The 27,809-nt window shown below is 41.5% G+C and overlaps 1 protein-coding gene across 2 annotated transcripts; it reads left to right on the forward strand.

Annotated features, from left to right (window-relative positions):
• rap1gds1 (RAP1, GTP-GDP dissociation stimulator 1) lies at positions 1–27,793 on the forward strand. Of its 2 annotated transcripts, XM_079185089.1 has the most exons (15): positions 1–339; positions 4,243–4,350; positions 6,245–6,367; positions 7,937–8,062; positions 12,300–12,446; positions 16,953–17,081; positions 17,839–17,964; positions 19,212–19,355; positions 20,084–20,215; positions 20,351–20,485; positions 22,441–22,566; positions 22,937–23,076; positions 24,233–24,359; positions 24,488–24,616; positions 25,574–27,793. In XM_079185089.1, the coding sequence occupies exons 1-15, from the start codon at positions 336–338 to the stop codon at positions 25,699–25,701; spliced, it is 1,824 nt and encodes a 607-aa protein (XP_079041215.1). In that variant the 5' UTR covers positions 1–335; the 3' UTR covers positions 25,702–27,793. The 2 variants fall into 2 exon arrangements, with proteins under 2 accessions (XP_079041215.1, XP_079041216.1); XM_079185090.1 differs by lacking the exon at positions 12,300–12,446.
• The last annotated feature ends 16 nt before the right edge of the window (positions 27,794–27,809 follow it).

The raw sequence follows: 27,809 nt of genomic DNA on the forward strand, positions 1-27,809 counted from the left end.
CTGAGCCAGTCGTCCAGGAGAGCGCCAGCCACTAGGTCTTGACTGTTGGTGAGAATATGAGAGGAAGGCTCATGTGTTAACCTGCTAGTCACCCGGTGTACAGGCCACTGTACAGCAGCATCCATCTGAGCACGACTGCCCGACCGGCCCAGTGGCTGCTGTTGCTACCTAACTGGCTAGCTAGCTAGCTAACCTCAACCCGCTAACTTCGCCAGTTTAAGGCGGTTTAACGGACAGACAGTGTGTGGAAAGCGGGGCCTCCGGCTAGTACGACTCGGTTTACAGCTGGAGAGCTGAACACCTCTGTTTATTTTCCGAAGCAACATCCTGCTGAGATGGGTGAGTATACCGCTAGCAACCAGCGCACTCTGAGCCGAGTTAGCTAACAAGAACTGTTCTTATCACTTAACGTTAGTTGAACCTTAAAATGGTTATTTAAACGCGTTTAAGCAGTCATGTATGGTTGATGGTCGATTTGTATGTATCATGCAATAATGTCTCTATATCACTGTGATTCCATCTCACCTTATAGCTTTCTGCTTTCTAACTCTAATGTTAGTTAGTCATATGAAAAGCTGACTGTAGCTAAATCATGTATACGTGCGCGTGCTTCGGTCCTCGGGTGGGGTAGCTTCCCTGACTCTCCGTGCTCTATCCGCTCTCTGTGGTCCTGATGGTTTTCCATTTGGCAACGCCAGCTCTGACAATATGATGTATTCGCTTTGCCTTCGCTCTTCCTCGCCGTTATTCGGCGGGGATCTGAGATGGCTTCAAGGTCCCAGTGGCCACATTTATGTGCATCCCCTGAAATAGCAGTGCTGCTGCTGATGTAGATGGCACTCCTCCATCTCCACAGCTGTTATGCAATAGGATCCAGCAGCCCTCTTCGTGTTGCTGTTTGTACTGCACTGCTCTCTAGAATGGAACTGCTTATTGATCATGGACACTCTGATTACTGATGCTTTTGTAGTGTAGTAGTCACATCTCTGAATCATTGAATACAACTTTACTTTAAAAACATGCTGTATATTCACTTAATATTACCTCTCCATCCATCACATTTATAACCAGTTCCCACATGTGGCCTCCCTGGGTGGCACATAGATCATTATTTGTTTGACAGTGTATGAGGTATTTCATAAGGTCTAATCCTGGGCGGGATCACTCATGTTGTCACTTGATATCAGGCATCTATCATGGATGATGGATGTGTGGGTTGTGCAGTGCACAAGCAACCGACAGAAACAACCAGGTCACTGCAACAGTGTCTGCAATCCTTATGCAACCTATCATTACCTGGTTTGTTGGCACACTGCTGGGACAGCAGTTCACACTGCTATTGCAACACTTCTTAGCATTTCAGATGATTACAATTAATTGTATTCTTTATTGACGGTCAATGAAATAGACGAGAAAGTAGTGTGTCAGCCTCTAGAGTAATTAGAGTGTGTTCTGGACCAGGCCAGTCCTAATCAGATTTAGCTGAGAATGTAGACTGTAGGCTGTGAGTAATTCTGCAGCCAGAAACGCAGCGTTGTAGACCCAGTGAATAAGCATCCCTCTAGTTCATATAACACATACTGAATTTAAGGAACTTGCTTTCTAGTCATTCATCACCCATTAAGCACATAGTCCCCATAGGATGTTATGAGGAAATAGACAATCTGTAATTAGTTTATTTCACTGATCAATAAGAATAACCGGAAGGATGTCATGGACGTGCAGCAGTTATACATCTCCAGTATCTGTGGTTAACATGGCTGCCAGTGTAGTAGATGGATGACTTGTAGTCCTCTTAATTGAGTAAAGAGAACAAGACCAGTATATAGCTGGACCATGTATGGTCAATGTGTCGTCATCGTGTCAACGGTTGGCTTTTTATTTCTCGCTGGACGAGTTCAACATTTTTTTTTTCTCTCTTTTTATTGAATACAGAAGTTTGTAGAATATGACATTAGTTCATTGCAATACAACTGAGGACGCAACTGCCACATATACTGCACATGATCTAATAAAAGCAAATAATGTTAATTCATTTTTCGGTAATATGTCTCATAGGCCTTTTTAAAAAGGACGGCCAATTTGTTTTTAAATGCTTAAACAACTGGAGCAAAAATCAGCATTTGAATAACTGTAATAATACTATTTTGCCAGTTCAATAAAATTGTTTTCACGATATTCAACTCTTCAACCTGAGTGTCATTACAACAGATTTATTCCAAATAGTTGATTTGTTTCTTTACAGGTCAGGGATTGTATAAAGGCAAAACTAAATTGTCTATGGATTGATAGGAGTTTACAACTGTCTTCCTCGGCTGTGAGGTGTTCCACAGCAGAGCGTGCAGCCATGTGTGGTCTTTGCTGTTCTTCCGGTGACACACGTTAACTTAACACTGCAACGAGTAACGCATCAAGCATAAAAACCAACGCTCGTTGCTCACATGCCATCGCGCAAGCTTTTTATTTAATTTTATTATTATTTAATTTTTATCCAAAGCGACTTACAATTCAGATCTATCACACTGTAGGCACAGCTATGGGAGCAACTTGGGGTTAAGTGTCTTGCTCAAGGACACATCGACATGCGACTAGCGGAGCCGGGGATCAATTTTAAAGAGCAACGGCCAATGGGGTAACAAAAGCAACTTGACCAACCAATGGTGTAACTTCTAGGGCTGCCCCCTCTTGGTAAATTAGTCGACTGATCGTTTGCTTTGGTCTTAGTCGGTTACGATATCTTTAGTCGATTATGCTTTTTCATGCTGAATGACTACTATCTGCTCTACTACTATCCCAGGGGTCCGGCACTGTAGAGGTTTCCACAGACCTCTTACTGATGTCCTTATACTTGGGAGGACTAAAGATTATGCAAACGTCTACGAGAGATAATCACGTTTACACCATTTCTACATCTGGCAAGAATGCGTCTCAACCCACCTTTTGAAGTGATTTTAAGAATCTGATTTCAATCAGTCTTCAGAGCTTCTTGGACGCATTTATATTTGTTATGCTTTTTCGAAATTAGATAGCTGTCAGACTGTGTGTGGTACACTGATTGTTGCAATACGGGTATGTGATATGCCATCATATGTGATGATACAGTGTCTATATCTTGTCAGGCTAGCAACCAGGAATCAGCGTTTGGTTACCAAAACGTAAAATATGGTTTCCATTTTTAATCAACTTATAGTTTTAGTATTTAAGATTTCGATTTCCGAGAGACTTTGCTACATTTATGACCAAAATACACATAACATCGGAAACTAGTTTTGTCTTTTGTCATTTTTGTGTGTTTTTCTCATGTAGCGTCTGTGTCAGTTGTTAGTTGTTTTAAAGCTTTTTTTCCACAGCAACATATTGCATATTCTCTGACAGCAAGCTAAGGAACATATAAAGACTTGGAGGCCTGGACATATTAAACACATTGAAGGTCATATTGAATGTGAAGCATACTCATAAAAATAATCTCCGCTTACATATAGGTCTATAAGAAAGATGCTCAAAAACAACTTAATGTAACACTGCAACAAGAGAATAGAACCAATATCTACTCAGTGTCCAGATATCTGCCTACTTGCTCTTGTTGAGGAACATAAGTAGGGCTGGACCCGAATATTCGTTCGCTGGCTAGGTATTTGGTTTTCGATTTTGGAATTGAGATATTCGTTGTCTTTTAACCCCTCAGGATTACAAACGTGCATAAAACACCAAACCTTTTTGGAAAGATGTTTTTATTAAATAACAATACAAGCAATACTGTAGAATAACAGAAACCTTAAAAACGAAAGGCTTTAATTAAACCGAAGGACACACTTGGGGCCTAGCTGTGCCGTTCATCTCAAGCAAGAACAGAGAAAAGTCTGGCTGAGTCCATAACGCCATGGAGACGAGCCAAGTCGGAGGTCGGGCGCAAAGAGCTGAGTGGAAGCCTGGTTGCTTTACGCATGGGCACTGCCAGAGAGGTGGTGCATAATGGGTGGAGACAAACGCCACTGTTTAGGGGGAGGAGGCTGATTCTTTGATCGTCGATTAATTGTTATCATCCCTGTTCCTCCTGTTACGTTTCTGCTGCTCCATGTTTCAGAAAACAAATGAGTCCAGGCTGAAGTATCTGGTCCAAAGCTAAATGTGTTTTGCAGCCTTAATACCAGCCACACTATGACTGACTTGAACGGTCATAGTGACAGACGTCATGGCTTTCTGTCTCCCAGCCTTTTGTTCATTTAGTGTCTCTGTTTTCAGACAACCTCAGTGATGCCCTGGAGAAGCTGAAGCTAGCGTCCACAGACAGCGCCACTGACAGCGTGGAAAGCTGTCTGGACTGCCTGCTGAAAGCACTCTCCAACAACAGTAAGTAGAGCCTGATTTACACCTCCATCACCTCCCTTCTAAGGCTACATCCACACTACTACGTTTCCATTTTAACATGCATATCTTTTGTACACTGAGCGTCCACACTAGGCCAGAGTTTTAGAGCAAACAAAGGAGTTAAGAAACGCTACCAAAGCTGAAGTTTTAAAACTCTGGGGTTACCTCGTAGTGTGGACAAGCGCAACCGCATAACTTTGCAAACGATGACATAGACACTCGCGTTCGCTACTTGATCTGGTCTTAGCAGTCCCGACGTGTCCTTTCCTGATTCGCCACGCCCTATCACGTGAGCCTTTTCAGAAAGGAAACAAACAAACGCCTTGATTATCGATCGACTACCAGGTTAATTCAACATGTATAACTGATTACAGGCGTTGCTCTATACTTGCAGCTGTTGTGCAGTTCAATTCTGCATTTTATAATTCTACTACTGCCGTCATGTGGAGGAAGCAGCTGTTATTGGAGATTAGTGAGCAGTGTGTCCAGCGGCGTTATCAGCCCTACGGAGCGGACGTCTGAAGTCACGGTTAGCGGCTTTGAGGAGGACGGACACAAAACTGTCCTTTTCTTAACAATGCTTATTTTGTTCTGCACAACTATTATGAAGTTCACAAAGAGACTGTTAAGGAACAAAAGCATAAATGCTCTCCAGTGCAATAGAGACTTCAGCCACCAGCAGAGCAACAAGTGTGTTTATAGAGGACGATCTTAAGTATCACCTTTTATTATTAAAGACTATAATACTTTTACTTATTTTCTAACTAAGCAACCTATCTACTTCCTGTTTACACCGGCACCCGCATGCCCAGTGTACGTGAATAGTCATCATCGTTTTAAACCCCCATTTTTAACCGAAAACATATTGGTGTGGATGTGGCCTAAGCTTCCCTTAAAAGTCTCTCTGAAAGTCTGCCCACTCTGGACCTAGTGACATTCCTGTCATATTGTTTGTGTTATTTAAATGTAGGTAAAAGCATCATCTGATTTAAACCCTTAGATTAATTTGGTCAATTCCTCATTTTACAAATTCTATCCAGCCAGCATTAAATTTGACAGTGTCAGAAATGAAACACCAAATTCTATCTGTGACCGTATGTGACTGCTGCTACGTCCAACGTCTGCAACTCAACCAATCAGAATACGATGTGAAATGACAATTCATAGGACATGACGATACCACACTGGTGTGTTGAAGTCTGTGCCAATTAAAGTGTTTTGAGCTAAATGCTAACAACGGCATGCTAGCATATGAGATAAATATGTAATATTATCGTAATAAGTTAGGTAGTCAGGCCCGAGCAGTTGAATACATTTCATTTGGCCACTTTAATGTCACATTCTGATATTTTCATCAGCAACAACCTTCAGTTAGAGCTTGATATGTCTCTGTATCTTGTGTTTCTGAGAAGCATGCATGAAAGGATAGTTTGGATGTTTTGAAGTGTGGAACAGACATGAGAGCGATGTAGTGTACTGCTGTGGACGGAGGCAGCAGCAAAACCCATTTTAAATACCCCAAAAAATCAGTTTAAGTGTTTGCTGTGTTTAGAAAGAGTATTTTCACTGCTCTATCTTGCCGTCAGACGGGGAACTGAACTGAAAGTTAAACTATTCCGTGATCTTTTCAAAAGCCACGAGACAGACATTTGACAAAAACAGTATAGCTAAGGTTCAGTTCTCGGCGGGAAATATTGAAAGTATAGTGTACACGCTGGATTTGTTTAAGTGTCTCAAATACATTTAGCTGTTGCCCACTGTAGCTTATACACTGACTATGGAGAAGCACCTCATACAATCATGCAGCCACACTTCCTATTTACTGCCTATTGAATATCCCTTTAATGCAAATTCATTCTCTTTATCTCTCCTGCAGACACCGAGGCCAGTGTGAAGATCCAGGAGATGGGCGTTCTCCCCCTGCTCCCCACCTTGCTCAACCCCCAGTCCTCCTGCACCCCTAAAGTAGCCAACATCATAGCTGAGGTGGCCAAAAATGGTGAGGTTCGGTTTCCAAGTCCATCCACCCAGGAACATCCTGACTCTCTGTTCCTCTATTCGTCAGTATTCAATTTAGACCCTTCCTCTAGCTCTCATCCTTTTTTTCATCATAAATACATTACTAGTGAAGACTGTGGGGGCGCCATGTCAGTCATGGATATTTCTAGAACATTTCTATGGATTCAAATAGTTGAAGACTCGAAGCGTAGCATGTTTGATTGACGGGCCATTTCCGAGCTTAACTGTCACCGACTGTGAGGTCATTGTGTAAGGACTCTAATGTTGCATAACTGCAGCGCCGCAGAGCTTCAGTTATCCATAATGCCTCTGTGTGAGCACAGGCGAAGCTTTTAAAGTGGGAAGAAGCTGACGTGAATAGAATTAAGGGCGAGAAAAGGTTAAGATAATGAACGGCTTTTTAGCAGCTTGCGAGACGGCACCTAATGATTAGGCTACTCCCCAGCAGTTTGCCAAGCTTGGCAACAACCCGCTGGCATTTATCTGTCACAGCTTCCGGAAATGTCTGCGAACAAGCCAAGTGACTGTGGGCTAAAGACAACTCCTCGTGTGTCTGACAGTCTGAACTGACGTGATGGTTTAAAGCCGCACCAGGCAAGCTTGAATGTAAAAACACAAAACACCACCAAAGCAGAGAATCGTGTCTCATCCCCACTCAAAGCCAGATGATGCAACATGATTTCCCAAATGGATATCTGATCACAGTGTGGTGACTAGTGAGAAATCCTTTTCATATACAGGACACGTTAAACTGTCTCTTTGTCAGTGAATCATGGAGTTATCCTCTCATTCTTTGTGTCCCTCATCCTCTCATGTATCCTTTGTTTTAAAGCATTACAGTTTAGCTGTGCAGGTAGCTATCAGGATGCTAAGGTTAGGTGAGAAGTATCTTAAGCCTCCTTCCCCACGAACACCCAGTAACATCTGGATTTTGCCCTCCGTGGGAAAGGTTGCAGTCTGCATTCATTCCAGTGACTAATAACTGTAGTAGTCACGCATATTTATTGGCTCTAGCTCTGATTGGCAGTGATGCTGTGCATGTACTGTCTGTTTCTCCAAACTCCATCTACTGTAGTAAGACACTGACTATGGAGAAGTACAATACAAGCACACTTCAAAACATCCAAACTATCCCTTAAATGTGAAGTGGAGGATTATGGGTTAAACTAGTCACAGCAAAGTCAGATTTTCTCCATCCGTCTTTGATGAGGATACACAAAATAACATCTGCTTTGATTGAGACTTCTTAAGTAGATTTGGAGCCGCCGTTTTCTTTTCAATGTTCATGCAAACATAACTATTGTCATGAACAATGTACTAATTGATCATATTAGTTTTGGATCAGTGTCATTTTTCATGTCATTTTACCTTTTCTTTATTTGTTCAAGGCACTGCATGTCTTGATCATGTGATCACTACATGTACTACAGATACTATGAGTAAAGTTATAGGAGACATGTGAGTAATATAGCAGTTTGACGCTCTTAACTTCCCCGAGCACATTTAACTTGAGACCGGTTCATACTGACCTGACGCCTCTCCCTCTCAGAGTTCATGCGGAGTCCCTGCGTGGAAGCCGGCCTCATCCCTCCTCTAACTCAGCTGTTAACCTCACCCAACCAGGAGGTTCTCCTGCAGACTGGCCGAGCGCTCGGCAACATCTGTTATGACAGCCGTAAGTAGGAGTTTGCGTTACACATGGAACACTGAATCCTCATGAGCCTTGTCATCCCCACCACACTGAAAATAAGTCATAAAAGTGATTCTGCTTTTAAAAGCCTTGATGTTTAACCATGCGTTTCAGCCACACACACCTTTAACAGGGTGATAGCTTTGCATTCAGGTTAGTTATGTTCAGCTCTAGTTAACCACACCCCATTTACACTTGAATTGTCAGGAGTTGATTGGTTGAATTTCCACCAACATCGAAGCAAAGTGTTTGTTTATTTCGAGTGGACAATAACTTGACAATTAGAAAGACATGATAATCATATCCTGTACACACAGTATGAGCTCACAGACAACACAAGTAGAACTAGAATCATAATGACAACAACTAAACTAAATCTTGAGACACTGCTCTGAACCTGCTTTTTTTTAATGATACGCTTGTTATACGTCAGAACGTTGAGTTGAGTTTGTTCTAGTTTTGGCTAATACTGATTTTTTGATATTGTCTCTAAAAAAGCTGGTATGATTCATCAGTTGATAGGAATTTACTCAAAAAAAACAGCATCATTTAAATAATAATCTATTGCTCCCTGAGTTTTTGGGGTAGTGACTATATTACCCACCGAGTGGGATGGTGGCACTTTTTATGAATGACCTTAAACCTCGTTTAGTGTTTAGTAATTCACCTTGGTGAAGCTTCAAATCTGAACCAGATGTTCTGATGATTATGTCCAGACAGAAGAAATGTTTGTAGATTACAACAGACCCACTTCATATGCATTGCAACTTCCTTCAGCAAATATAGATTTCAAAGTAATCTTTACTAAAATAAAGTTAAAATGTGACCTATGCTTCCGTTCAGTGCTTCAAACGTAGCATTTCAGTGTCTTTGCTTTGTTCTCAAGCTGAAACTTACATCATGTAGCTGCTAATAGACAATCATATGTCATATATACATTTCTAACGATGCAAATGTGTTCGACATAATGAGCTCCCATTCTAAACCTTCCTAGTACCCGCTCGTTTGCAACTGAAAGGCTTCACACTACATATATAAATGAGGTAACAATATTATTGGACATGGCTAATGGAATCTCTATATTTCTTAATGCAAACAAACATTCGGTTGTTGTGTTTTTGAAGTTGGAATAAAGAAGGGTTTATGGAAAATATAGTTTTGAATTTGAGAACTATGTGTGATAATAAAACCACGTTACCATTTGTTTAGTGATGAGCAAACTCTAAAGTAAAGTGTCACAGTTTATATGACAATAATACTGATCTGTGTTTGAAAATTCTACATGTGGCACCTTCTGAGATTTCTGCTCTAAGAAATTCCATCAGTGAATGTAGCAGTGGAGGCTTTGAGTCGTGACCTCAGGGAGGAGCAGCAGACTTTAAGCCTGACTTTACAGCCCGCTTTAGAGGCTTTAATCACAGCTGTCAGTTGTGCTGCATAGTTTGTCCTCTTGTTGAAAAGCTGGCGATCTGTGGAATCCGGGGGGATGTGACATTTGTTTGAGTGTAGGGGGGCATGGTTTTATCAAAGACGCACTGGGAGAGTGTGAAGAAGCAGCTGCCTGCTACCTTAAAGAAACACACACTCTAATATGGGAGAAGTGGCCTCAGTTGCTTTAGTAGAATAGAGAAATCTTCTGAAATCACGTGCAGTTCAACATGATGAAAAGGGGTTCACCTGTGCTGCTACTTCATATATATACATACATACATACATACATACATACATACATACATACATACATACATACATACATACATACATACATACAATACTCTCACATGAAGTGACATGATCGCTACAAAGTCAAGAGTTGGATTATGTCACATTTTTTAACATTGAATGAACTCCCTAAATGGGACAGTACATTACATACAAGAAAATCAATGATTTTACTATGACTTTGATTTTTCATAGGGCATTAATAACATTTCTTACTTTTTATGACATAAACATATTTTGTATTTTTCTTAATTTTTTTTAATGTCACAAATTGTGAGTTTTAAGAAGTTGATCTTTGTCAGGTATATTCAGACACACCTTTGCAGTACTTTGCAATATTTCTGCACCACCTCAAGGGACCCCTTTCAATGTGAAGGAGCAGCGGTTCTACTCCGAGCCTCTTCCAGATGTCCGAGCCTGCCATCATAGCCTCCTGACTACATCCCACTGCCTTTCTGATCTTCCTCCAACTATGTCTTTGTAGCCTGGACGTGATGAAACGAACACATGGAGATAACAGCATTCATTTCTGGACATTTTCTCAGAGAAGGCAGTGTTCCATTTGGTTGTCCACATCAAAGGGATGGGAGAATTTGTGTGATTGTTCTCTTTCAGTAAGCAACCCCATGACCATAGGCTAGGCGAATCTAGAGCTTTGCCTTCATGCTCAGCTCACTCTTCACCATGATGGTCCAGAACCAGTGCCAGTGCTGCACGGATCGTCTGTTGATCTCACGCTCCATGTTACCCTCACTCATGAACAGGACCACAGGATGCTTGAAGTCCTTCACTTGGGGCATCAGCTTGTTCCTAACCTGGGGTAAACACTGTTTTCAGGCAGAGTACTATAGGTGTTGGCTAACTTTTATCCTGTCCCTTCACACTCAAACTGTCCGGATTGGCAAACTCTCATGACTTCCCTGGGTTTCTTGCTAGAGTAAAGCAGGAGAGGTTTCTTCCTTTTTTCCTGCTTTCAAGTTTTTTTTGGGGAAGTTTTTCTTTATCCGATGTGAGGGTCCAAGGAAACAGTTTTTCTTACAATTCGTACAACGTAGAACATCCTGATATGTGGGCTGTAAAAATATATGTCATTGAATAATGTCCATCAGGGGCGACTCCTCTGGTTGTATAGAAGTCTATGAGAAAATGACTCTACTTCTCTCTTGATTTATTACCTCAGTAAACATTGTAAACATGAGTTTATGGTCTTAATCTCTAGTTTCAAGCCTTCTTCAATACAGCATGATGTTCATTTAGTAAACGATGGTCCATTTAGAGTCAAACAGACCATATGCTTTAGGGCGGGGCTACACAGTGATTGACAGGTTGCTGCCACGGCGTTGTCCGGTGTGGGAGTAGTCTGTTCACTTCATGAAAATACATTTTAACCTTTTTGGTTGCTTAAAAACAAGAAAATCCATGATGGCGATGACCAAAATGCCAAATTCGAGGCTTGAATACTGCAGTGCACAAACCAATATGTGACGTCATAGTGACTACATACACTTCTTAAATACAGTCTATGGAGTAAAGAAGGGATCCACTCCTCCATGACAAGGAACAAATCCACATTGCTTCTAATGAGGTTCGACCCGACCAGCACCCTGACATAGACTTTTGTCAGATGGCCATAATCAACTCCACCCAAAGGTTTTATGACAATAAGACTGCATTAATTCAATTGACTGATGGAATAATCAAATAAGAGCACTCCTCTTTTTTTTAAGTGCTTCTTAAAGGAACAACCATCAGTAAATTCACTCCAGAGCAAAATATTTATTATAAAAACTATATGATCATATACAATGTGTATGTATAAGTGAGATAATGATCTCACACACATTCATTTTCTCATAAGCTATAACTATGTGTGTAAAAGTGTGGCGGTTACCAATTACATTAGGTTGCTAATCCAAGCACAACACTAGCTGTAGTTCTGTTCTCTAGTGACTGAAAGTAGCAGGGACATGGACAACGCTTCCTTTTGCAGCTATTCTACCAGACAAAGCCCAAAGAGAGACTATCGCCATTACAGTGCATTTACTGTTTCTCTCAAGAAACAAAGAAATGAAAGGAAAAACACCAATACAATGGTTCGTAATTGATATCAAAGGTAAAGTGTACTGGCCTTCAAAGGAGTAAGATCTGGGAATGGACAGAGCGCACTGAGGCTTGATTATGCCAAACATATCCATCGTCAACAGTCAAACTGTTTATTCAAGCTTGTTTTCTTGTTTAAGATTGCCGTTTTATAATTCTGCATTTGTGGATTGTGTTGATTTTTAATTCTTGGCAGCAATAAAATCATAATTAGTAAGATGCTTTAAGTTGCCACACAAAGATTTTGAATGTCTGCTATCCTTAGTTTGCATTCATTTGTATATTTTGTACTGCTTACTTAACATTGCTTTCATATGTATATTTTCAGGTTGTGGTTATTTTTCTTTACTTTTTCCTTTTGTTTGTGGTTGATTTGTGTCCTGGCCTCTTTGTTTTGCAGATGAGGGCAGGAGTGCAGTTGACCTGGCAGGAGGGGCTCAGATAGTAGCTGAACACATTAAATCCCTCTCCCAAAATACTGAGCCGGAAAATGAGAAGCTCTTGACTGTCTTTTGTGGCATGCTGATGAACTATAGCAATGATAATGGTAATGACCATCTTCCCCAAAAACAACTGTTAACTAATCTCAACTAATCAGCGGATGTTCTCTTTCTTATACACAGACGATGTCGCCTCATTCTTTTGTCATAAGACAGTATGGTTGCACTGAACATTCTATGCTTTCCTGTTTTGGACTGACCCCTCTCCTGATCTTTTCTACCATGCTGTCTGTTGCTTTTCCAACTCCATCTCTGAGGTAATCTGCAGTTATTAATATTTGCAGATAGTCAGCTGTCATGGTAGCAGTACCTTTTCTCCCTCTTCTTTGCTCCAGTAAGTTTATTGTAAACATAGACTCAGCAAGTAGAACATATTCATTAGCTAGTTCCTCTCCCAGCTTTTTAGCCATGCTAGCAATGTGTCTCTAGCGATGGCAACACAAGTCCACCACTTCGGTGTAGAGTGGATTGCCATTAAATGTTTTTACAGACATTCCTGGTCTCCAGAGGATGAATTCTAATGACTGGTGACATGCTGACTTTTGGTCTAGCACCACCAGCAGACTAATAGATGACTGACACAAATGTTTTTACAGACATTCCTGGTCCTCAGAGGATTGAATTGAATTACTTTTATTTTGTATAGCCCAAAATCACAAATCGCAAATCAGAGGGCTTTGCAATCTGTACAGATGTGACATCCTCTGTCCCGGGACCCTCACATCGGTACAGGAAAAACTCTCCCCAAAAAAAACCCTTTAACGGGGAGAAAAGAGGAAGAAACCTGAGGGAGCGCAACAGATCCCTCTGCAGGATGGACAGAAGTGCAATAGATGACGTGTACAGAATGACTTGACTGGTGACACCCTGATTTTTGGTCTACCTCCACCAGCACTAATAGACTGGCACAAATGTTTTTACAGACATTCCTGGTTACCAGATTATGTATCCTAATGACCTGCCATATAGCTCCGCTATGAGGTTGATGTTTGTGGTTTTAAGTGAAATATATATATATAGATATACAGCCATCACTATTGGATAGATTGCCATGTGTGTAGCGCTTAGCAAATGTTATCATGCTAACATGCTAAACTACAGTGGCGTCCACAGCAAACATGTTAAACATCAACATGTTAGCATTGTCACTGTAAAGATAACGTTAGCATTTAGCTCAAAGCCCTGTTGTGCCCAAATACAGCCTCATAGAGCCCCTTGTACGGCTGTAGACTATTAGTCTTGTTCTGATCGTGTGCAGTTAAAACAAATGAGATACAACATGGTAATCAGCGATCTTTAAAATTGGTGGTAGGTGAATTGTTTAACTTAGGACAGAGTCAGACTAGCTGTTTACCCCCCCTCCTGTGTTTATGCTAAGCTAGGCTAAACACGCGCTAACTCCTGCTCTGTACTTGACACACAAACGCAAAATTGACACTCTCCTTATCTCGTTCTTTGATCTGACCTTTTCCTTGTAGTTGCAGGACCTTTTTAATGAACCTGTCGGGCAACTTGTGTAAAATGTTTTAGAAAGACCACAATTGAGTTGAAAGTAAAGGTACACCTCACCTCAGGAAGAGTATAGATTGAAGTAATTCGACCCAGATTGTATGTTCCCATGCTTAAAAAGGTTGCAGTTTATCCTGCATTACTTTCTATGGGCTTACTGTGATATTTACTATGACTTTACATGAGAAAGGGGAATTTCCCTTTCACTGTATCTCTGCTTACATCTTTCTGGACTATGCTACAGCTTGTGTCTTTGTGACAAGGCTTGTTGACCGGAGCAAATATGTGATCTGAAGGATCAGACCTCCTGCCAAGCGTCTTTTGGCACTCGACAATAGTTGGATCTGTTTGGCTGGGGGATGCAAGGTTTTGTGTTACGCTAACAAAATTAGTTTTTGTGGCTTTCTGCAGCTTTCAGCATCTTTCAGCATCTATCTGACTCTTCATATCTAGCTAATGTTGAGACAACTCCCCACTTATTAACAACAAATCAACGTAATCAGTAAAAAATAATGTTTGATTCCAGTAGAGCAAAACCAATACTTGCTGATATAGATATTGCAGTGTTTAAAACATATATTGGTCAATATCTTTATTAAAAGGTCTACATTTTTTTAATTTATAGCATTAATATAGCAGCAAACAACTATTTGCTATTTAAATTTGTTTACGGTTTGCGGTTACAGCTAATAACGGCGTTGTTACGTGACTGGCAGCCACCCTCTGGTTCACCATCAGTTAAACACTGGAAGACGATTTCATAGTTTCTGCAACAAAGCCGGCTTGAGGTGCGTGCAAGAAAATGACGTGATCATGGCCTATACGTTGTGCGCGGAGGCTCTGCATGTGTTCGCTGTTAGCGCTTTTAGCACTGTTTGCTTCTAGCTGCCGGCTCAGCCATCACCATTTTGAGAGCCATTTGGAGGCCCTCAGTCATTGATATGCACTGAATTCGGAATTTAGCACCTTAAACATAAAACATTTAAAAATATAATCCCTTGAATTAGTTTTTTTTTTTTTAAAGGACTCTGATCATGTACTTGGCGGGACATTTATTCGTTGGTGCGCGCTGGTAAATATGTAATGGCGACACTGTTTCTGTTTCGTTTCTGTACTGCAATGTCTTGTTACTCAACACCACATATATGCCCATACTTATGATTATAAAGCAAATATATGACCACGATACACTAATACTAATTATCAATCAGGTTTTTACACGTCATTCCAAAATCAAACGGTTATAAGATGGCTTCTAGGTCACACCAGTGCTATTTTGTACCGGTATTATTTCCCAGAATGCTCATGCTACCTGCCCGTCCCCCTGTTTTTGGTTGTCTACTCAAGTCAAGTGCATTTGTGAAACCCATGGTATATTTATTATCTCAAGGCTCATCGAACAGGAAACCATTGTAGCACTCAGTAGAAATACACCACAGCGGTGGGATTATAATAACATTAATGTCCGTCTCTGATGACAACACATCAACGTAGCATCTGTTTAAGTGGCTTTTTAACGTCTTACTTTTACATGGATTTAAGGTTTAGCTTTTCCTGCTATTATACGTTCTGATTGACATTCAAGAATCTGAAAAGATCTTTTTGAGTATTGTTTTTGAGACTTTAACTGGACTTGTTTCTTCTCTCATCTGTTCTGCTCATCTTCCCACTCTTGTCTTCCTCCGTTGATTCATTCTCTCTGGTTTTTAACTAAATCTAAAGCCTTTCTTTTTGCTCTCCAGGCACGTTTGATAGCTCTACTACTTTTTGCCATCAAATGGCAAATGCATGTCCACTTCCTGTGGTGTGTAAAGGCCAACTACTATTTAATGCAGGTTTCACATACAAACCTGCGTTAAATTATAGTTCATCTTTTCAGGGGTTTAAAGGTAGTTGTGATTGATCTGACATGTCAAAAATGTACTTAAAGGTGCAAAATTTGAAATTCAAAGCATTGATAATTGAAGCCCAAGACTAATTTCCCTGCGGGACAATAAAGTGTAACTTATCTCAGCTTAATATAGCAGCAAAGAACTATTATCTATGTGAAGGAGTAATCTATCTGAGCAGAGAATTAAGTCCTTCTCCCTCTGTGTGTGCTGTAATCCGAGTTTCTCTGGACTTTGTTTACATAGACCGTCAGGTCGCTCAGCACTTCAGTCAAACGGCGGTTACCGCTGACCCATGCAGAAGCGTAGCGCCCACCCTCTGTCTCCGCCTCAGGTTTACACTGTTGGCTCTGTCAGCACTTTTGTAGTTGTTTGCACTGTTAGCGCTGCTGACTGCTAGCGGCCGACTCAAACGTAGCCATGTTGACAGCCGTGTGGAGGCAATCCCTCCATCATAGATATGCTCTGAATTTGAATTTAGCCCCTCTAAGGGAGGAGTGGCGTTTCGGTGACTTAGTTACATGGTCAGTTCCCAGTTTAAATCTGTTAGCCGCATGTCACCATGTACTTTTATTTATCCTCTGTTGTATTTGAAACTTTTCCACATAAGAGGAATGGTCTGCCCACAGCTATGAGATAGGAGTTAATGGTACAAATACATATTTTGAACAAACTAAAGCTAAATGACTGTTTGCTAAGTGACCGTTGGCAAACTCGTTAACTCGTTAATTTTCCCGCTTTCAATCATTTTTATTGAACTAAATGGTGTATAGTGGTGAACACAAAGCCGGCGGGGTTAAACAACAACAGATAGAAAGTAGCGAATGCTCAGCAGGTTGATTTTGCTGAACCACTTAAGGCTGTAGCAGCAACACCATTTAGTCTATTGCATTGGCCAACGCTTTTGTTGGTTAATAATTCATCTTTTTAATGTTAAGAGGAAGAGTGTGTTATTCCTCACATTTCTTTTTCTAAATCATCTTTTAATATCTGATTTATGCAAATAGTTACTGTTTATTAAAGTATAGCAAATCCGCTTTCAAGCAAAAACTCTAATGTCTCACACTTTCCTCTTGACCTCCTCAGCTCTACATCATGTTTAGAACAACAGATCGACTGTCTGTCTTTCTGTATCTTTGTTTTTTTTTTTTGCAGATTCCTTGCAAGCTCAGCTGATCAATATGGGGGTGATTCCCACTCTGGTGAAGCTGCTAGGCATCCATTCCCACAACACAGCCCTGACAGAAATGTGTCTAATTGCCTTTGGGAATTTGGCTGAACTTGGTGAGTATACCTAAACACACCCTACCAACCATTCCAAAATGATGAAACGTATTGTCAACTTCTTCCTACACCTTTTTAATCTTACAAATTACAGTAATTTATCTACATGTTATTTTGAGCTGCCAGAATCTGCTCATCATGGTGAAAACACGCTCACTCAGGCATAGCGATGCCCCCTGAAACTCTGTTCCAAACGGGAACCGGCTCTAAATGAGTAACAACCCGTAGTATTGATGCGGTCCAGAGTTAACGGTTCTGCTGTCGGTACTTTAGAAGCTCCGGAGTGAGATGTCCTCGTCTCAAACGTCCTCTCTCTGTCTCTGTGTCTTTGTGCTTTACTCTGACACACACCGACTGAGTCGGTTTGATCAAAAGAACAGGATAATCAATGACAGCTAACCACTTAGCTAATAGTTTAGCTGGGAATGTATTTTAAAGATTTTGGAACTTTTTGTATTGCTGCGCAAGAAAGACTTTGTTTACATACAAGAATAATAAAGCAATGTTTATTCTTTTCTGAATTCATTTTCTCACAATATAATCACAAAGAACCGATAAGAGTACTGGTATCGTTAAATCCTAAGGATACCCTTCCCTAGGGATTTGAGATTCACCGTGACCTGAGTTTTTAGTGTCTGTGAAAGCAGATGACTAATTGTGTTTGAACCATAATATAATGCACATAAGATGTCCATGAAGGGTAGAGGAGTTCTTCTCATTCATGACATGTCCGTGGTACTCCCCTCTTCCCCTTCAGAGTCCAGCAAAGAGCAGTTTGCCTCCACTAATATTGCTGAGGAGCTGGTGCGTCTCTTCCAGAAGCAGTCCGAGCACGAGAAGAAGGAAATGATTTTTGAGGTTCTGGCTCCACTTGCAGAAAATGGTAACGTGTCAATTTCTTTGATCTTTTAAAAAAAAATCATTTAGTTCTACAAGATACCATATCATATAAAACAGTGAGAGACTGCAGTGTTCTCTCATGTCCTCCTACTCAGTGTGAGTCATGCTTTCCAGACTAGCTGCTATCTGCACAGTCATGGCAGCTTGCTCCTGCATTTGCTCAGCTGCTCTTTCTCAAACATTTCTGTGTGTGCGTGCGTGTGTGTTTGTGTGTATGGTCGTGGTGGTGGGGATTCTCCTACATTGTCAAGCTCAAGGGCAGCGTCCTCCTGTACTCTAGAGAAACTCGAGTTTTCTCTGACAAACATTCCAGCGCTTCATATACAGTTTGGTAGTTTAATCTATGACAATGCTTTAGGTATTAGAAAATGGTTGTAATGTTTTGTATGTCGAATCTTGATCTAAAAAAGTAACTTAAAGTGTTAAATAAAAGTAGTGCAGTAAAAATGTACAGTACAGTACTTTCCCGTGAGATGAAGTGGTGTAGAAGTATGACGTAGTTCAAAATGGTAATAGTCAAGTAAACCGCTACACTTCAACCACTGGTTGATTTTTACTACAGGTGTGTTTCCCTCAAACCTATTTTCAATGTGCTCATAAAGACGGCTGGATGAAACGCAGAAATAACTTGGAAAAAAGAATCTTGAAAGCAGAATGCGACAAAGAGAAATGGGAACAGACTTGGCCAATGAATCATGACTTATTCGAAGCATGAGAACTAAACGTCCTCGAAAGCTTCTGCTTCAACAAAGAGACGGAAAAATAGCAGCAGACGAAAACATCAGATTTGTGGATGATGAGGTGACGTCACCCCAAATTCATACATGAAATAAACAGAAATGCTAAATACGTGTTCTACTTGGTTTTTCCACCGTTTGAGCTCCTTTTTAATGACCTCGTCTCCTCCCTCCTCTGTTTCAGTGGTTTAATGGCATGTGACTGAGAATTAGCTCCATTACCCCACTCTTAATCTCAATGCTATCTCTGTTAGCATTATGCTAGTGGATAGAAGTGCACATTGATTCACATTTGACTCTTGATTTATTTGTACATTTGGTTCAACTTGTGCTTCACATGCAGTGCATAGTACGCTGGGTCGCGATGAGTCCCATGTGTGCTCACTGCATCATGTGATGCATATATGATGTACCACTGCATTGCAGCGGCAGCGCGTTTCGGACTGCACACGGAGGTCTGCGCTCAATGTCTCCTCCTGCTTCCCTCTGCCAGATGTGATAAAGCTTCAGCTGGTGGAGGCCGGCCTGGTGGAGTGTCTCCTGGAGGTGGTGGATCAGACTGTAGACGGAGAGAGGGAGGAGGACATCGCCCAGCTCAAGACTGCCTCAGACCTCATGGTCCTCCTGCTGCTGGGAGGTAAACCCCTCAGGGCAACTTGCTTAGGTTGATGTGTTCTGTCATAAAATGTATTTTCAGGGAAATATTTTAGGATGGAATGTGATTCAAAAGCATTTAAATCCAGTTCTAGAGCATACTGTATGCACAGGCAGCCATATTGAAATTCCCTCTGGGTCTGAACTTCAAAAGAACCTTGTGTAACAGTCATTAAACATTCATACTTATGGATACAAGGTCATCATCATCCCCTAAGTGACTACGTTTATGGACAGAAAATAGATCCTACACAATATAGATGCACACAGTCTTCTGCCCAGCACCGATCTTAAGTATTAATAATTCAACCTTTATGTAAATATTTGATTGCAGTGCATTAGACCTGAACATGGTGTGTTCTAAATATACATACTGGAATGACACAGTTCACACATCGACTGAGCGATTAAGCATTAAAATCTTCCACTAATGCTGGAAGTCTGTCCTCTTTGCTCCTATGCAGACACTGAATGTAGTGTGCAGTTAGTGACGGACGTTTGGGGGAGTTTGTTGGCCAGAGAACAATATTCACAAATACTTGAGTAAAACAACATGAAGCTATAAAAGAGAAGGGGACATGTCCCCCCCCAGTGTAAATAAAGCCCTTATTGCCTTTATAACACAGAATGACCAAATGTTTTCTATGAGGTTATTCATCCGTACCCACCGACCCCGTCAGGGACATGTTGACTAGCAGTTGTGTTGTGTAGATGAGTCCATGCAGAAGCTGTTTGAGGGAGGAAAGGGCAGCGTCTTCCAGAGGGTCCTGTCCTGGATCCCATCTCATAACCACCAGCTGCAGCTCGCTGGGGCTCTGGCCATTGCCAATTTTGCTCGCAACGGTAAGCACAATTAAACCCCATTTAGGATGTTTAAATATACAAATTTGACAGTAATTGAACTGCGAGACCCAGCACTGATCAGGATCTGACACAACATCAAGGTGTCCGCTCTTGTGTTTTTATTTCTGAGTGTAGATGGGAATTGCATCCACATGGTGGACACTGGCATCGTGCAGAAGCTTCTGGAGCTGTTGGATCGGCACGTTGAGGAAGGCAACGTCACCGTTCAGCATGCAGCACTGAGCGCCCTGCGGAACCTGGCCATACCTGGTGAGGAACTTGCGCACACACCAGGAACCTATGTCATCTACCCTAGGTTAAGAACCCCCGCTCTAGATTCTAGGTCTTCAAAGGTCCACTTGGTTCCTAGTAAAAAGACCTGACCCAGGACCCGTCTGACTGTCCTCCGTCTCATTGAGAGGGTTATGGTACTGTTGTTCTTCACTGGCTCTAGAGCAGTGATTCTCAACTGGTGGGTCACGGACCCCTTTAATAATAAAAAAAATAAATCCTGTGCTTTAATTTTGAAGGGGATTCTTTATGCAGTGGAGTGCCGTCTATTCAAACTCCTGAACAATATTTGGCGTTAATGCCTTGTAATGCTAATATCAGCAGGGGATGACTTGAAAACTATACCCCTGTCAAATGACACTATAAGTATTGAATTGAAGACATGTCGGATGACATCAAACAACAGAGCACAGCTCGAATTTAGGCAAGTGGTCATTTTGCACTACAAATGGACGAATCTACAGACACAAACAAAGCAGTTTTACTCGTTTACGTGAACCATATGTGGGACGGGGACTGATAGGAACAATTTCTCTGCACAAGAGAGCTCCCTACTACTACGACTACAGAGGACATTTTCAGCTCAGGTTCAAACTGCACCATCTTTTCATTAAATACATTTGAGAAGTTGAACATTTTCCTCGATTTGGGTCTCGGCTTATCATAAAGAAGTGATGGTGGGTCCCGCAGCCAGACCAGTAGAGAACCACTGCTCTAGAGTCTGTGTCTGCTACCTGTTATACTGACAGCTGTTTCTGTTATTTTGGCCACCCCATTTATATCAACTAAATTACAGCAGCACCTCTCTGTATAACACAATACAGTTCAACAGCACTAACTGCAGCCTCCAAAGTGATAAACAGTCGAATCCCATCCACACCAGCCCGGTTTAAAGAAAATGTCCATCCAGATGTCCATTCTGGGCTAATGTAGAAACATGTAGATATGAAGTACATATAAAGGGCTACTTCTAAGCTAACGAGAAACGCAACGATTCTTATTTCAGGGTTTTATACACTAATGACCCACCTTCCGGTAAACACGTTAGCGTAGTTTGTGCTGTTAGCCCTGTTAGGACCGTTAGCTATGAGCCGCCAACTTCCGTGTTGCCATGTGGAACGGACAAATTCAATACCTACACTATGGCGTACAACTACATGGAGGCTCCGAAGTCCGAACCAAGATGCCAAACTTTATTACTCCTTTCAACCTTGACAAAGGCAGCGCAGACCAGATCCATTCCTTCTGTTCTTACCTTTCACAATAAAAGCCCTAGATATATACACTGTGTAACTGTTTACCAGAGGGAACTCAAATTTACTCAGAACATTTCGCTAAAATGAAACTCACTAAGATAGCTCATAGTAGCAGTTCCCTTCAGACAGACTGCCAGACGCTGCTCTGGTTGAATAGGATCCTGGTAGTTGGTCGTCTGCCTGCGTGAATCTATTGGAACCCTTTATTGAAAAAGTGCTGCAGCTGTCGCATATTTGCATTGCTGCCAGTATAGATAGTTTTGATGCGGAAAATTCGCCGGTGAGTATTCTGCATTTTGTTGTTTGTTCGTCGTGCCCCTGGTATGTAAAGGCTCAGTCTTGAGACCGATTTTTCTGCCACTCACCTTCTGAAAGAAAGCCATTTGATCATAAGTTCTAGATCTGCTCCTGGCTATATTTTTTGGCCTATCATACTTCAAGAGAGTACCTGACACGGCTACATCAGGTTGAGTTCAGTACAGTTCATTTTTAACCAGATATCACAGCTTTAAATCAGCTCTACCAAACAGTTGAGAAGACTATTCTTGGTTAAAGAGATATATTTTCCCATGAGACAAATCATATAATACATTTGCTAACTACAAAGAATAGATGATATCAATGAAAATCTTTGCTTGATTGTGTCTGTGTTTCATGTGCCTTGTTTCCTCTCTCCAGTGGTAAACAAATCCAAGATGCTGTCAGCTGGAGTAGCAGACGTGGTGTTGAGGTTTTTGCAATCAGAGATGCCTCCAGTCCAGTTTAAACTCCTGGGGACGTTACGCATGCTCATCGATACACAAGGTAGAGATTTGATCACTTCTATCTTTTTCCCTGGGAAAGATGTTTCAAGCAAATCACCAGTTGTTCTCCGTCAGCTCTATTTAAGCTGTGTTGTGATAATCAAAAGATTCTTTTCAGCCTCAATTCTGATTCATGAAGACACACAAATATGCTGACTGCTGCTCAAGACTTGACACTGGACAGATGGTTTCTCATGAAGAAAGTCTTCATCATCAGAAGTACTTCAGTCAACAAATCCAAAACTCCAACTTCCATTTGAGCTTTTTCCAAAAAGACCGAACCAAATGCAATGCTGTTGGCTATATTTGGGTACAAATGATCAGAACCACCCGGTTAAATGACAGTAATCTGTGTGTGTGTGTCGTTTCAGCTGAAGCTGCAGACCAGCTGGGAACCAATGGGAAGCTAGTGGAGAGGCTAGTGGAGTGGTGTGAGGCCAAAGATCACGCAGGGGTGATGGGCGAGTCCAACAGGCTGCTGTCAGCCCTCATCCGACACAGCAAGTCCAAGGTCCGACACAGAATACCGTCTTCAGGAACCATTATTATTCCTGTTCCTTCTGCTGTAGATTAAATTCAATTCATTGTTTGGCTAAAATACAGACCTACTCAAGAATTCATTCAAAACATCCAATAAAAATGGATAATTTCAAAAACCAATCAAGACACATCATCAGGTAGACAAATGTCTTTTATCACCGTTTAGCTGGCTAACGTTTCCTCGGATGCAGTGACACAAAGTGGATCGTTTTTTAAAACCACAAAGTGCCCCAGTAAAAGCTCCAAAGAGTGTGGTGAGCAAATATGACCCTAAAAACATTGAATATGGATTCATAATGTCAGGCAGTGATGGTGAAGAGAAACAGAATATTTATTTTGTGTCATTACAGCTAACGGCGGCACAACGCATATTTAAAACCCAGTTTATAGAAGGATTCATTTTAAGACTATTCAAATAGTGCGGAACATTATGACCAATCCAAAGGGGTGGGCAAGCATAGGATGCCTTTTATGATTCATCAAATAAACATATCATTTATAATACACCCTTTACACCTCTATCATTTAAGAGATTATCAGTCTGTTTTCTGCCAAATTCACTCTCGGGGGGGGGGGGGGGGGTAGATCAGACAGATGGCGAGCCGGCCGCAGAACTCCACGACACCAGCACTGAGTGCGCCAGCGCGTGTGTGTGTGCGCCTGCACGTCTGTCCACCTGTGTTGCTTCGGAGCAAATGAAAGAGCAGGCAAAAAACAAAATGAGTATTGTAGACGTTTCACTTCAGGATGGCGGCGTCATCTGATCGACCTTTACAGAGACAAACGGCCAATCGATGGCACCCATCATTTTAACCCCTGTACCGTGTTATCTATCATCAGATACTGCCGTTACACAGCTCTACGTAACAGCAGCACAAATAAAGAGGAGTCGTCTCTAAAATCAGTGTGCTAACATTAGCAGTCATAAGCTACAGTAGCAGTGTATCCAGTTGAGAAACTGTTCATGTTTATTGCTTATGAATTCAAATGTTTTTGTGGAGGAGTTTTGTGTTATTTCACCAACAAGTCAAAAGTTACACAGTCTGGCTTTAACCATTGATGGTGTCACAACATCCTGAGTTGTTATTCATTCTGAAAGTACATCACAGTGATTTTCTCTTTTTCAGGAAGTCGTCAGAACCGTCATCCAGGGAGGAGGAGTCAAGCACTTAGTTACCATGGCAACTAGTGAGCATATGATTATGCAGAACGAAGCACTGGTGGCTTTGGGTCTCATAGCAGCGCTGGATTTGGGTAAGAGTGAGAATGAATCATTTGTGTTTACAGTTACACACGTCAGCATCTCTTTGTCTTATTTGTGCAGGTTTAGCGGAGCCCCTCAGTGAATCCGCCCCTGAGACTCTTTTCTTTCTGGGTTTCAGTCGCAGCTGAGAAGGACTTTGTCGGAGCCAACCTGGTGTCGGTGCTTCACAAGCTGCTGTCAGACGAGAGGAGTGCACCGGAGATCAAGTACAACTCTATGATCCTCATCTGTGCAGTCATGGGCTCAGGTGAGGCTCTAAATGCTTTCAACAAATACAAATCCTTTTGATTGAAATTAAACCCTAAGTTTAATACATAATCACAAATCTGACTAGTGAACGGTGCATATTTAGACATTATTTCCATGCTGTTCTTTTGTCAAATTGAACATTGATGATGATGCTCATAATAGTTACATTTTTGACACTAGAATGCAAATGCGATGCTTGAATTAATGAATTCTCAAATAGTGATGGGAGAGAGAGGCTTCTATTAGAGGCCAACATTTATTCCTAATTTTCCTGCTTAAGAAGTAGATTTCATCATATTTCAGTAAGAAGCCTCCCTGTTTTCTCATTTACAAACGGGTCACTTTCTATATGATAAATGTTCTTGATACATTGTGAATAATGTGCTTTGTTCAGCACTAATTCCACCAGTACAGCAAGTCATGAGCTCCTTTCTTTTCAACAAATAGTATTTACATTCACTGATTCTGTCAACTAGCTCCTGCTTTGCCATTTGTAAATTCAATTCAACACTTTCAACAAGCTCTCCAGTGGCTTAAGGGCAGAATATCTTTCTCTTAGGTTGGCTTTAAATTTCAGTCTTTCATTGACAGCATAACTCAAACCAGAAGATTGCAAAGTACCAGCCTGAAGCTGACACTCTGTTATTGAACTGGATGCTGATTTGAACACACGTTCATTCTCCTTTCTAAACTTAGCTGATCATATGTTGGTGAGACATCTTGCTGTCAATGCAAAACACGTTCTCCACTGTTTATTAGTTGTCTTGATAAACATAGTACATGTATCAAAAAATGTTCCATTCAGAATAAGACTGTATACGTAGTCACTGAAGAAATGGCGATCTTGATACTTTTGGAAATATTGGTGGCTTTAACTCAGAGCAGCAGATCAGTGTATGACATCACTTTATACCATTGTACTTTAATACCCCCCCCCCTTCTCCTCTCTCTTTAGAGCCCCTCCACAAAGAGGTCCAGAGCCTGGCGTTCATCGACGTGGTGTCCAAGCTGAGGGCCCACGAAAACAAAACGGTCTCCCACCAGGCGTCCCTCACAGAGCAGCGACTAACTGCCCAGAGCTAAATGACTGTCCGACCCCGCCCACACCCATCCACCCAAAACGCCTGCCTGACCACCCAATCACCCAGTGACACCTCATGACTGCTCTCCCCTCTGTGCCCCATCGTCACGTGCCAAGGTACCATTTCGCGTTAACTGCCAGCCAAGACCTGGTCATGTCTCTGCCCCGCACACCTCCACCAGGGTTAGACTGATGTGGATTTATTATACAAATCATGAAATCTGAGCATTTTCTAATGTCATTTTATTTTGAATTACAACAATATCACAGAGAATTAAATCCTCAAGAGGATTAGATTTGTGTGGGACACCAACACTCCTCTGAAAGCCATAATAATGAGATTTATTTAGGTGGGTTAGCAGGTCCTTAGCAAAGCCACGCCCCTTAAACGCTCAATGGACACCGTAGACTTCCTGGTCTACCTGCATCGGTCCAACCCTGGTCCCCTCCTCTACTTGTGCATGCATCTTCTGCTACAAGTAGCTCCACAGGAGCTGAGGCGCCATAAACAGCCTAACGCAATAGATAAGAGACGACACTCTTTTACGACCATAGCTGTGAGACCATCCACCGGTAACCCACCAGTGAAAAAATGTGCACAAAAGAACAAAAAAAAAAGACTTCCTGTTGTGATTTTTCCTTCATTTTTAAGAAAAGCAGCCATCCATGATGTGCCCAGTTGTGTCCCATGTAGCTCAAGTATAAATTGACTAGAAACTGTGCATGTTTTAGTCCTGTTTAAGGTGTGACAGTGTTCATTTGACCTCTCTACCGCTCGCATAGTCCCAAAGTCCAGCCTGCCCTCCTCCACTGACACCTCCAGTCTTGTACACTTTTGTTTGCACTTGTTGTTTACGACTCGGATCGAGAGATTTTATCAGATTTTTAATTCCATAGTTGTCCGAACACATTCCCTCTGCTCCAGCAGCTGTACAGTGAACTCCGCCCCTTCCCTGAACGAGGATCCTGTAAGAACCAGGTGAAGCTAACGTAGTGGAGCACAGCGCTGTAGTCAAGTCTACCTTCAGTGCTCCATTTCAGCTCCAAGACCGAGGGTACAGCCAGGTGAAGTCCAGACCACAATCGGGAAATAGAATTCAATGCGTAACAAGTTTAACTATCAACAGGGAGCTGTGTTAGCTCTGATCCAACGCCGTCATAATACGTATCAGTCCAAAGTTGGACATTTCAAAAAGATGTTGCAACCTATAAGGTGAGAATATCAGGTAGGTGCAAAGTAACAAAACATGCAATTTAGTCTGAAAAAGAAAGGTCTCTTCCATTCAAATCAATACAAACCGTGTAGAATCAAAGATGTCTTTGATTTCACATGGATGGTATTGACTTGAATTAATAAGACTAAATCATGTTTGTGTTACTTTGCGCCTACCTGGCAGTTTTTCCCCCATCTTTTAGGTCGTTAAGCAGATTGCCTCTCCAACATCTCTCCATCAGTTGCCGATCACTTTGACACCTTGCGTACCCCAGATTTCTACAGATGAACGTCTTGTTTGCAGCACTGTGGACAAACTCCAGAAAATATCAATAGAGGATCAAATTTAAATAATATTTTGGATGGGCATGAAATTGGTGGAGTAATCTATGAAGAGCAGCCAAGAACAAGACACTTTCAAGTCAAAGTAGACATGAGACTAAGAATTCAGAGCACTACAGCCTGTGAGAGTTATAACACACCATAGAGCCCCAAAAGATGATCACCAACGTGCTGTAATTCTGTATGAAATAAAGTGTGTGTGTGTTGTGGAGCAGTGTGAATGCTGACTCTGAATGGTCACTGTATTTAACCACAGGTCTCTCTCTCTATGTACCACAGTTGGTTTCTTCTAGATGAAGGGATTTCTGCTAACTCGTCAGCATGTTCACATACCACCCTGTCTCCTGGTCTGGGCCCATGCTTTTTCTTTTTTCTTTTTTTAAAGGTATGAATGGTTATTTATCAGGTTTGTGCTCTTTCTAAAGACACATGCCTGTGGAGATGTATCCATAGTAACTGCGTGAAATCCTATAAACTTTAAGTGTTTGTTGTAAATGTCATGAGTTGTACATTTGGAGGATTGTAACTCAGCAGATAATTAAAAGATGATAGCTG

This window comes from Pholis gunnellus (genome assembly GCF_910591455.1).
Source record: "Pholis gunnellus genome assembly, chromosome: 23".
NCBI classification, from domain to species: Eukaryota; Metazoa; Chordata; class Actinopteri; order Perciformes; family Pholidae; genus Pholis; species Pholis gunnellus.